Source organism: Caloenas nicobarica, chromosome 5 (assembly GCF_036013445.1).
Source record: "Caloenas nicobarica isolate bCalNic1 chromosome 5, bCalNic1.hap1, whole genome shotgun sequence".
NCBI classification, from domain to species: domain Eukaryota; kingdom Metazoa; phylum Chordata; class Aves; order Columbiformes; family Columbidae; genus Caloenas; species Caloenas nicobarica.
This window is the reverse complement of record NC_088249.1, coordinates 66,867,123-66,879,021: the sequence shown is the minus strand read 5'-3', so window position 1 is coordinate 66,879,021 and position 11,899 is coordinate 66,867,123. Positions and strand designations below refer to the sequence as shown.

At 58.6% G+C, this 11,899-nt stretch overlaps 1 protein-coding gene across 1 annotated transcript in view; it reads right to left on the bottom strand.

Annotated features, from left to right (window-relative positions):
- Positions 1 to 11,899, bottom strand: part of KDM2A (lysine demethylase 2A) — a 43,680-nt gene that overhangs the window by 2,516 nt on the left and 29,265 nt on the right. The window contains exons 13-21 of the mRNA XM_065635866.1: positions 10,806 to 11,227; positions 5,134 to 5,217; positions 3,548 to 3,814; positions 3,223 to 3,354; positions 3,060 to 3,149; positions 1,978 to 2,690; positions 821 to 984; positions 348 to 506; positions 37 to 252 (exon numbers count right to left, since the gene is read on the bottom strand). Coding sequence (XP_065491938.1) covers positions 37 to 252; positions 348 to 506; positions 821 to 984; positions 1,978 to 2,690; positions 3,060 to 3,149; positions 3,223 to 3,354; positions 3,548 to 3,814; positions 5,134 to 5,217; positions 10,806 to 11,227 — 2,247 coding nt within the window. The remainder of the gene's footprint in view (positions 1 to 36; positions 253 to 347; positions 507 to 820; positions 985 to 1,977; positions 2,691 to 3,059; positions 3,150 to 3,222; positions 3,355 to 3,547; positions 3,815 to 5,133; positions 5,218 to 10,805; positions 11,228 to 11,899) is intronic.

Sequence of the window (11,899 nt, the reverse complement as noted above, 5' to 3'; positions counted from 1 at the left end):
CGATGGTTCCTCCACCACCCAGAGCATCGTACCCACCTGCCATGTTGAGCTCGGTGAGGGAATTGCGTGTGGAAGAGCCCACGGCTGTGAGGAGGTTGGCCGACTGGTCCGTAAGGTGGTTGCAGTGGCTGAGGTCGAGGCGGGAGAGCAGGGGCATATGGCGGATGATCAGCCGCAGCGTGGCGTCTGTGATATCCAGGCCGGCGAGCCGGAAATCAATCATGTTGCGGAGTTTACTGCGATTGTCCTGACCTGCAAAAAGGGAGAGAAGATGAACGTGGACTGTTTGGGATCTGGCATCGCCTCCCCGCTCTGCACTTGGTTTATCACCCCGAGCAACAGCTTACTGGGTTTGTCTGTCGGAGGCGTGAGTAAATCCCGGATCTGAGGGTCCTTGATTCCTACTGCCCACCGAAGATCGAGGGTCCTGAGAAGGGGGCAGCTGGAGGTACTGAGAGCACAGACCGCAGACCAGGAACAGCCCGCTAAAATGAGGTCTTTCAGGCCTGCCGAGAGAGGGGAGAGAAGGAACAAGTCAGACAGGCTTGGTCAGCTCCGAGGAGTCTCAGATCTCAACCGTTTTTTCTCCAGGCAGCTGAGGAAGCAGCTCCCCATCCTGCCTGGGGTGGGACAGGGAGCCGGGTGCTCTAAAGCAGAGGTTAACACAGCAGAAGGAAACCACATCGCTCCCACGTGATGGGACCCAGGCACCCAGGAGTTTTTGGGGTGCAGAGCCCGTCTCTCGCTGTGCTCCAGCCATCAGGAAGCCCTGGAACAGCCCAGTGGCAGCCGCAGGGCCCCCTCCCCAGCCCCCCCTCACCTGGCAGCCTGTTGACGAGCCACGTAAGCTGTTTTTTGGAGATATTGGTCCAGCTGAGGTCAAGGCTGACCGGTTGTCTTTTGATGATGCCGCTCAGCGCCTGGGGGGTGATGGACTTGCACCTGCTCAAATCTATCTTTGTCCACAATCTCTTGTCACAGCACCTGGGGACAAGGACAAGGCTGAAAGTTGAATCCTGAGAGCCCCGTGGGACAAGTGGCAAGTGGTGGGTCGCCTGACTTCAGGGAAGAGTCCAGCCCTGGTCTCCCTGAACACCTGGGGAGGTTGCTGGGGGTGTCCAGCCACCCAGGGATGCCCAGAACAGCCCCAGACAGGGTTTTGCTGCCATGTAACAAGACTGAGTCGCAGCTGTCGGACATTGTCCCCTTCGGGGTGCTCCTCCCACCAGGGCAAAGATCTTAAGCATCCTCACTCCCAGCAAGGAAAACACACAGCCTGGTCCCACGCCGCGGCCTCGGCAGGAGCTGCGACAGAGCCCAGAGGTGGCACAAACTCCTCCTCTCCCCCAGGAGACCCAGGACCTGATGTCCCTGAAGTTGCCACAGCAGTGGCAGGTGGGGGGACACTCCCCATACTGCACCACTCCCACCGGCCGCTGATCAAAGCGAGCTGGTCCTTTCCCATCGTGCTGTGTCCGCTGCTTGGCGGTTAGAAACCGCCCAGTTTCCAGTCCCCAGTAAGAAACCTCCCAGTTTCCAGTCCCTGTCTGTTCCCAAGCCCTCCATCCCCAGCTGTCCCAGTGCCAGCATTGTCTTCTGCTGGCTCCCCCGAGGGGTTTCCAGCCAGCAAACCCACCCCCGCCTCCCCCTGTCTGTTACTGGGAGGCCGAGGCAGGGAAGGGCAAGGACCACAAATGGAATGGCATTGTCACCTCGCAAGGACACAGCGGAGGACACAGGTGCTCAGGTGACAGCACAGTCCCCCAGGAGGGGACAGGAGGAAGGCAGGAGGGGGACAATAAAGAAAAGAGCACATATGGCAACGGCAGCAGCTGGATACAGGGTCTGAGGGCAAGCGCCAGCTCTGGGCAGGGGGTCAACTTCTCCCTTTTCCCTCTGGTTGCCCATCGGGCTGTCCAGGGGTCAGGACGCGTCCCTGGCTGTGTCCCCCAAACCGCCACGTGTCCCCACACTCACCACTTGTACCAGGTCTTGCACACCCGCATGCACTCGCAGAGCTCCCTGCGGGTGAGGTAGCGGAAGACGGACATCCACACCTCGCGCTGCATCCAGCTCTCCTCGCCCTCCTGCCCCCGGCCCCCGCGGCCATTGAGCCGAGCTGCCCCCCCTTCCTCCGTGTTCTCATCCTCTTCCTCCTCTTCCTCCTCATCCTCCTCGGCGGCCGTTTCCTCCTCCCCCCCACCCCGCAGGGGCATCCGTGCCGGCGCGTGGCGCATGACCACACGGGGAGAGTGCTGCAGGTTGGCGGAGGAGGCCGTGATGGCTTGGAGCTTGGGGACGATGGAGGTGCCGTGGACGTCTTTGGTGGGACGCTGGAGCGTGACGGTGAGGTAGGAGCCGTGCAGCTTGGCCTTCTCCACCTCCGACAGCTCCTTCTTGCCACTGGGGTTGTTCTCTTTCTCCCTCACCATGGTTCGCTCGGTGGCCTGGAGCCGCAGGAGCTGCCGCCGCTTGAAGCGCTCGTCTCTGCTGGCGCTGTGGTGGTCGCTGGGGCCGGCTCCCGGGGACGAGCGCGTCACCACGCCGCGCGGGGACGCGGGGTCGTGGATCAGCTGCAGCATGGGGGTGGGCGAGTTGGGCGGGGGGGTCAGGGGCTCTTCGCAACTCCGCAGGGGCCGCAGCACCTTGGTTTGCGCCGTGTCGTCGTCGCTCTCCTCCACCTTCCGCTTCTGCGGGGAAGCGGGGCCACAGGTTAGCAGGGATGGAGCCACGGGAGGCTGGGGAACACACCCCCCACCCCCAGGGCAACACCAGCAGTGCCCAGTATCACCAGTGTCCACTCACACCAGCAACCGATATCTTCCTTCCCCCTTCACAAAAAGGGGACTGGACTGCGGCAGGAAGCTGCCAGACCTGCCAAGCGCTGCTGCACTGCACCCCCAACAATCTCCGCTCTCACTGGTCACTGCCCAACTGGTCCCCTGGATCATACTGGTGCTTGCCTGCCCTCCAGCCTGCTCTGCTGAACACCAGCTCTCCTTCAGCAGCGGGATGGAGGACACGTGTCCTGCTTTGCCACGGCGCAGCTTGTCTCGTACCTGGCCCTTCTCTGTGTCGTCACCCTGGTAGCACTTGGGGCACTCCCAGCAGTTGGGGAGCTCGTCGTTGAGCAGCCCTTCCCCGTCCATCTGCCAAGAGAAGAGGGCGGTGAGCAGGAGTCCTTCCCCGTGGCCGAGCCCCCTGTGCCCCGGCGCTGCTCACCTGCAGACAGCCGGGGTGAACGATCTCATTGCAGATGCAGCACTCCATGAGCTTCTTTTCAAAGTCCTGCGAATCCTCGTTCTGATCCACCTCCCCGCAAAGTGCACACGTGACCGAGTGAGGCAGCCTGGGCTACAAAGGAAAGCAAGGGTGAAACCAGGGCAAGGTGACACAGCCTTCCTCTTTTCCTCTTCCTCTCCACCTGAATCATGGGGATGGGGCCAACTATCCCCCAGAAATCAAACTCAGTCCTTGTCTTCCTCTCCCTGACCATGATCAGCCACGCAGAATCGCTTCTGAGGAAAGACCCAAGCCGCAGACTCACCGCTAAGCATTGCCGAAGGACGCAGGACTGCTTCATGCGGCCAGGCCCGCCAAACTTCTTCATGTCCCTGCAGTAGTGGCACATGCCACACTCGCCCTGCATGCACGCCTTGCATTTTCGGCACCGCACCCGCCTCCGCCTGGCGCCCGACACGATGGGAGAGACCGTGGACCTGACGGGCGTCGGGCGAGGGGTTGGCTTCATGGTGTGCGGCTTGGTGATGGGGATGGTGGGCAGGCGTACCCTCAGTCGGGCCTGGAGCTTTAGCTGGGAACAGAAACAGAGAGGGAAATGGTGTGAGATGAGCGAACCTGCATTCAGCTCAGATCAGGGAGCCTCCGACCTTCGGCTCCCTCGCTGCGAGCTCGGATAACGCGGTGGAGAGCAGCCGCGCTCCCTCACCACTCTGCACGCAAAGGAGCCACTCGCTCCAGAGCTCTCCCTCCTCCCAACCCCCGTCAGGAGGCAGAAATGGGTCCGAAAGGGGCTGCTGAGCCCAAAAAGCATCATGCTGCTCCAACAACAGCCACTCTTCTGAGGTGAGGAATGGCAGAGTCCACCTGGGCAGTCAGAAAGGTTGTCCCCTCTCTGTGCCACCCAGAGACCTCCAGCAGTGCCATGAGCCACCACGGGTGACATCAGCCCTCACAACAAACACTCCAGCTGCGGAACCTTCTGGGATCGGCTGTGCGCACCACAGCTGATGGGTTTGGGATGGGCAGGCACCCAGAAAACCCAGCGCAAGGACAGGGTCAGGGATGCACCAAGTATCTGGGCGCTGCACCCAAAGTGTGCAGATGCCTCCAAGTCTCTTCTCCCAGAAAAGCTGCCCAAGATGCTTGTGCTGCTCAAACTGGCACCTCCGAGGGGCTCGTCGGTCTCCCGACACGCAGACGGGGTGTCACCCACCCTTCCCAGCGCGATGGGGTCCTGCTCTCCCCACACGCCTCCCCCAGAGCCCGTCTCTGGCAGGAAGGAAGCCGTGACCTGCGGGATCCGTCCTGGCAGCTGGGGGAAGGCAGCCTGCAGAGGGGAAGTCCGGCCGGTGCAGCCCGCTCCTCACCTCCCTCTGCCCCACAAGCTCAGCCCAGGCCCTGGCCCAGCTTTGGGCCCTGGGTCACACGCCAGGGACACACCGAAAGGTCCCATTCCTAAGAAGTTGGCTGCTACCTGTAGGTAGAGACCCCCAGGAGGGAGCTGCCTGCCTTGGGGTTGCAAGAGCCAACGCTACAGCTCGGGCAGGGACCACCGAACAGGCAGGGCTGCTGCTGAGCATCAACCCCCACACCTCATCCTTCATCTCTCGAGCAACACGTCCCCCTGACACACAACATTACTCACAGCGCCCAGGACTCCCCTGTCGAGCCAGAGAGAGCTGGTTAGAGGATCAGCCCTTCCAAAACTGCAGAGCTCCATCTCTGAGCACAAATGAGGGGATGGAGAACACGGAGCAGCTGGGGCTGACCCAGTTACCGCTGGGGTAACCAGCACGGTGGGAGATCTCCACCATGGTGGTGAGGGCCAGGGCAGGTTCCCAGCTCAACTACACGTGATACCCAGCCAGGTCCCCTCCTCGCAGCTCCTACCTTATCTCTCTTGGGCCACTGGACGATGGGGATGCCTGTAAGTGCCAGTTTGGGGTCGCTGTTTGCGTATTCTTCTAGCAGCAGCTAAAGGGGAGAGAGAGAGAGAGAGAGAGAGGAGGAAAAAATTTAAAAAAAAAGACAAAAAGCACAGGTGTGAGGAGAGCGAAACAAGGCACCAACCAGATGCCAAGGCCAACACGCTTCAAACGCGGCTGGGAAGGAGCCCTCCCCTCCCCGACACCCACGAGCAACAATCCCTCCCCACGTTAGACAGACAAGCTCTGTCGAGTCGATCTGCCCAAGCGCTTTCATCAACTGTGTTTCAGCCCCGAGGCCCTGCGCTGCGTGGCAGCTGAGGGAGAGCGCCAAGCTTTTGGAATTTGGGGGGATTTACAGGGGAGGAAGCACGAGGGTCCCTCTGTGTTTCCCCGCGGAAGGGGTAGCTGGAGGGGCAGCGGGGGTGGATGCAGTGCCCAGTGCAAGCTGCCGGGTAGCCAAGAGCTGCCCCTCTGCACTTTTGGGGGTTTGGCTTTGACTCTGACACAAAACATCCCTCGGCACCAACCGGACGGACACGCTGCCCTACGGCACAACAGGCATCCTGGCTTTTGGTGGATGGGGGTGCTCCTTGCGCTCCCCCCAGCCATTTCCCCCCTCTCCATCACAGCCCCTTCCCCACGGAAATTTGCCAGTTGCAAAGGTGCTTTATTTACTCGGCGTTGCCATGGCTACGCCGGCAGCATCCCCACGCGTGCTGCTTCCCGCTGCCAGGCAGGACCAGGGACCGGCCGGTGTCCCCTGCGGGGCTGTCCGCTCCCCGGGGTGAGCACCCCAGCCCCGTGCAGCTTTTTGGGGCTCCCCCACCCTCTGTGGGCGGCTGCAGGAAGCCGTGGCTGTCCCTCCGCTCTCCGGCAGCGCAGCGTGCTGCCTACAGCCCTTCCGCCTCCCCGGGAGCACACGCCGAAAGGAAAGGTCAGGGGCTGGGGGTTTAAAAACACAGATCTGTGTGGGCAGGGAACTGTAGCCTCTCCCTGCCTGGGGCACCGCGGGGGCTCCAGCGTGCTCTGAGGTGGGGGGACAAGGAACTGCGGGAGCACCTGGCTCGAAGATGGGGTGGGTGACAGCCCTTCGTCCTCTGTGACCCCTCGTGCTGTGGCTGGGGGGACAAGGCGGACCCTGAGGACACACCGCATGTGTCCCCAGCCAGCAGGGACTCGGCACCGGTGAGCGCGCCCCAAAGACGGGGGGAGGAGAGTCCAAGCGCCAGCTGGGGACCCCTCCAGGGAAACAGGGGTCCCCCCGCGGTCCCCTCCCACCCCGGCTGTGTCCAGAGCGTCCCCGCATCCCCCTCCCCGTCCCGCGAGCATTGCCAACTGCCTGACCTTGCACCTCTGGAGCTGCCGAGACTCCGGGGCGAAGTTTGCCGAGCCCTCTTTGTTTCACTGCGAGGATGGGGGGGGGCCCCCCTCTCCCCCAGACACCTCCAGGGGTTGGCTCAGGCTGAGCAGACCCCAACCAGACCCCTGGTTTTCAGAGACATGGCTGGGGGAGCGGACGTACCCCCCCACCCCGAGTGTCCCCCCACTTCTCCCCTGCTCCGGCAACCGTGCCGGCAACCGCGTGTTCCTTCCGAGCCCTTGGGCAGCGGCGGCAGCGGCTTCCTGAGCTTGAAACAATGCTGCTGCGTCACCCACATGCGGTTCCCAGCAATGCTTTGCAACGGGAAGATGGCAGAAGAGAGAGAAAAAAAAAAAAAAGCGAGCGAACGAGCAGGGAGGGCAGAGCTGTTCTGCTGCAGAGCCGGGAGGGGCCGGCACGGGCGGTTGGCGCGGTGCGGATTGGCGCAGGGAACCGGGCGGCACGACCCACCGTCCTCCCTCCCGCTGTCACGGCCAGTGGAGATGCCAGGGGACGAGGTCCCCGGAGCCCTAGGAAAGCCCTGGCCACAGCCCAGCCTCCCCATCACCTTCCTTTTGTCTTTTCTGAGGTGGGTTTTGGAGTTTCTGCTGGAGGATGAACCCAACTGGATCTGAGAGATTGGTGTGAGTAAGGAGAAATGGCTTTTAATCAACTCAAGGGGGATGAACCCCCCAAAAACATGGGATCACAGTGGCTGTACCTGCACCCTCCCCACCTGGATGCACAAACCTTCCCTGACAAACATCCCGGCAAGTTTGGGAGCAGCTCAAGTCCCAAAGCCACTGGTGACCTCGCCACTAGAGGGGGACAAACCCACACTGGGCCAAGCAAGGGGTCCCTAACCAGCCCCAGCTCCATGAGACCCCCCCAAAGCCCAACTACAGACCCCCACAACAAAAATGGGGGAAACTCTTGAAATAAAGCAAAGCATCTGCAGGCAACCTCGGCTTTTGTCTCTCGTGTCCCCAGAGAGCCCAGAAGCCACAGGGACACAGTGACCAGACAGCTGGGTCCTGTCACCCGCTGAACTGTCAACGACACCCTCGTGCCCCAGGGATCTCATGCTGGGGACACGTTGCAGTCCGTCACATTGCCAAGGTCAAGCGCGTCAGATGGGAGCGTTTCAGGCAGACAGGACCCACAGGAGGAGCAGACCAGATGTTTGCAGAGGAGGGAGAAGATGTTTCTGATCATGGGGAGACCCAAGCACAACATAGATGCCAGACCACAGGCTCTGAGATGTGGTCCTGGAAACATAATCTGCACTTCTAGGAGAGGCTCTTCTTGTTTCTATGATGCTTGAGGCTTCAACACCTCCAGGCAGAGCCCAAACAGACCCTATTGGTGACATGGTCCAAACGTGGGCTCAGCTCCTCACGAGTCAGCCAAGGGCAGGTCTGACAGCTCTAGGGCCTCACGGACTATGCTGCTCCTCTGAAGTCAAAATGATGGAAACCAGGGGCCAGAAGCAACGGACAGAAGCAGCCAAAAGACAACGGGACCTCTCAGAAGTTCCCTCTTTGACAACAATCCTTCCAACAGCTCCAGTCCAGACCATGCACAGTGGCATCACCAAACAAACGGAGATTTTTCAGCAAGACATCAGCACCACAAGGCAACGTCTCACAGCCTCATTTTGTGCAGACCGGGAGCCTTTTGATTTCTGTGGGCTCTCCCATTTAAGCTGCTGGAGCAGCTCTTGGTCACCAGTTCAGAAGGCAGCGATGTGGTGTCACCACGAGTTTTTCAAGGACAGGCAAAGCTAGAAAGGTTAAGGTGACACAGAGGTGGTGACATGTTCTTCTTATTGAAGCTGCCTGACGCAGCCTTGTCTAGGATGGCTTTACGGAGTCTCAGTGGACTGACAGTCCCACCACGGAGCTGGAAGAAGATCTTTGTCACATCCATCCATCATCTTCTCTGTCATCAAAGAAGAACACCTTTGTCGCGTCCCACCATGTGACAGCTCCAGGCTCAAGTCATGACAGGACCCAGAAGGGGATTTCTTCGTGTGACCCAACACACAGACATTCCCAAGTCACCCTCGCCACACAAGAGGCTGTGGGAAGAGGCAGAACTTTACTGCTCCGTGCCTGGGGATGCTGGTGGGATGTTTGGTGTGATGGGCAGATCGAGCTGCCAGGTCACCGCCTGCAGGTCTGGGCTCTACGATGAGAAAATGCCACGTTCTGATCCCAAATAAACACACAGGCCACAGCCACAAAAGCCTTACGCAACACAGCTCCTGCCTCACTGGACACGGCTACGTCGTGACGGCACCAAAGCGCTGAAAACTTTTCGGTTCTGCGCTTGTCTAGAGCGGATCCTTCCCGACGGTCCTGTTGGCCAGACCCCAGGTCTGTTCATGACCTAATTCGGTGAGAAATGGATGAAGAGAAGTGATCCAGGTCTGGGGGGAGCTCGAGGGATCCCACATGGATCACGTCTCTGAGAGCTGGGCAGGAGCATCAGGCAAGCCCGGCAAAGGGAAGAGCTGAGCTTAGACACAGCCAGGGTAGGACTGCATTCTGTGCAGTTGTGCAATGACACAAAAGCTGTTAGAGGAGGGATTTGTACCCAAGCTTACAAAGGAAACACGATCAAATTAGGATCTGTACCCCACATCATGAATTGCGGATGTGTGGACGGCCACTTCATGCCTTTAGCTTGGTAACAACTTCTCCTGACTTAAAAAAAAAAGTGTTCTCCATACAAGGTGCTGATAATGAAAATTAAACCTTCGCTCATTGGGCTGTTCAGTGAGCAGGTCAGTTAAAAGGTTTAGCTCAAAACACCTTACCCCTTTTCAGGTTTTATAAGCCAACCTCCACCTCCCAGTTCCACCACCTTGATGGAAAATTCAAGTTGTGGAAGTCTGCTGTGGTTTGACAAACTTGCCCTGTGTTCTCCAGATGCTGCAGTCTGATGACGGAGGATTTTCGTGCCTTGAGGATGCCCTGGAGCACCAGCCGCTGAGGGACAGTGGCCTGCAGCTTGGGATCCTTCTGAACCTCAGAGGACAACCAGTTTTAAGGAGTAAATCCTTCAGGGAAGCTGTTTTTCCGACCGGACCACAGGGACTTTCACCCGCAGCTCATCTGCGAGGTACAACCGGACACAGGGGCTGGTGGGTCACATCAAACCCATCGACACACGTCTTGCAGCTCCAGAACGTAACGGGTCCTTTGAAGAGGTCTCAAAACCCAGCAGAACATTGACAGCCTTGAATACCTTCGAAATACCCACCACGTGACACCAGCCTCGCTTTCTCAGCACGCACAGCTCAAAGACTGAGTTTTCTCCAGAGTGTCATATGGTCCATGGTAAGGCCAAGGCACTGCACGGTCGAAGGCCAGGGCACACACGAAAAAGCCGCAGAAAACCAGAATTCCAGTCCCCTAACAGCACCCACTTCTTCAGCTGAGCTCCACCAGATCTTAGCATGAGACAACAGCTCACCCTGGGACCCTAGAGCTGCGTCCTCTGCTTCAGACGCAGCAGAGCACCCGATTTACCAAAACAAAGTCAGCATTTGGAAAAGAAACACAACAGCACGACACCCACGGTCGTATCTGGATGTCAGGCTTCATACAGACAAGCACCGAACAGATCATCATCAGCAAGGTAGGGAGAGAAAGATGATTGTGGTTTTAGGGACTAAAATGGACTTTTGGGGAACAGAGTGAGGCTGATATTTTCACTTCAGTGCTGGAAGGGCTAAAACCCTGAAGCTCATAGAGCCAACTCAACAGGCCTGGCAGATACAGCTCTGGTTTTAAGGCAGAGTAGGGGAAAAGAATTAAAAAAAAAAAAAAGACATGTAACCTCAGGTCAAACAACCCAAACAAGGCCAAATGCACCTGGAGCAAGGAAAGGGCTCCAGCTGTCCCAGTGTCCAGCAGCTCAAGGTGTCCACAGGTAGAACTGGCAAAGCGCTGCAAACGAGCATGTCTTGCACTGACACTCGTAAGGGACCCAGAGGGGTCTCAGCCACGCTGGCTGGGAGCACTTGCTGCCCCAACCCAAAATCCAAGCCTGTCCGTCAGCATCAGCTGGTGTAACATCTGCCTCATGTAGAAGAAGAGGACACCAAATCTGCAGACACATCAGCCCTTCATCCCAGGATGGGGATAAGGTCAAGCTCAAGCACAGTTTCCCCATGGGGAAATGCTTTTCCACCTCCGATGCTGGAATAAAGCGGATGCACCCCGACGGTCCCGAAAAATGGCAGCACTCGCGGCTCGCTCCCGTACCTTGACGTCAGCGATGAGGGCGTCCTCGTCCTCGATGCCGGTGGGAACGCACTTCTTGTGCAGGGGGAGCGACTCCAGTTTGTCCACGAGGCAGCGCAGCCCCTCCAGCTCAAACTGCGTCAGATGCACCTTCCTGCTCTTGCGCGGGCTGCCCCCGCTCGGCTCCCAGGCCTGGCCGTTTTGGGAGCCCCGGCTGGAGTCGGAAGAGTCAATAGACGGGGTCTTCTTTAGACCCGGCAGGCTGCTCCGGCAGCTCTTGCCCAGTTCGTCATAGTCCACATTGGCACCGTTGGCTATGGGGCTGGTGAGAACGGACCGTCTGGTGACCGGTCGCCTGGGTTCCTTCCCTGCTGCATCCTCGTCGTCTTCTTCCTCCTCCTCCTCTTCCATGTTCACTGAGTCTGAGGAGCTCAGCTCCATATCTGTCATGATGAAGAAAGAGAGAAGAGCACAGTGGCCAGACAATCACTCACAGGAGGCGTTTGGTTTCTAGAGAAATCCCCCCAGTCGCCAGAGATGCTGGAGCAACAGATACGTACAGGGATAAGGAGAGAGGATGGGGCACGTAGAGGCTAGAAAAGAACAGCTAAAACCCTTTCCCATTCCTGGCTTGTTTTGTGGGAACATGAAGCACGTGACATGGGTAAACCTCCCAGAGGAGGAGAGAGCAAAGCCCTAGACTGCATTTCATAGAATCTTAGAATGGTTTGGGTTAGAAGTGACCTCTAAATATCATCTAGTCCAACCTCCCTGCCATGAGCAGGAACGTCTTTCACTGTATCAGGTTGCTTGGAGCCCCATCCAACCTGGGTTTGCTTTGGGATCTCCAGCCATCTGGTCCTGCGAGTGACTTGGAACCTTGATCCCACTTTCACGATGGGAGAGAAGAGGATGTGGATGCACTAGATGACGGTGAGGTCTCCAAGCCTGATTGTGCACAATAAAGCACACTTCCCTGACACTGATAAGGAAAGAGGATCTCTCTGCTCGCTTCCTTTCTCCTCTCTCTTCACTGCTTTCCACCCACGCTGCTCAGTGGTACAAGGGTGATGAGGCACCAGAGGCCTCCAGGCAGGAGGAGGACAGAGCCAAAG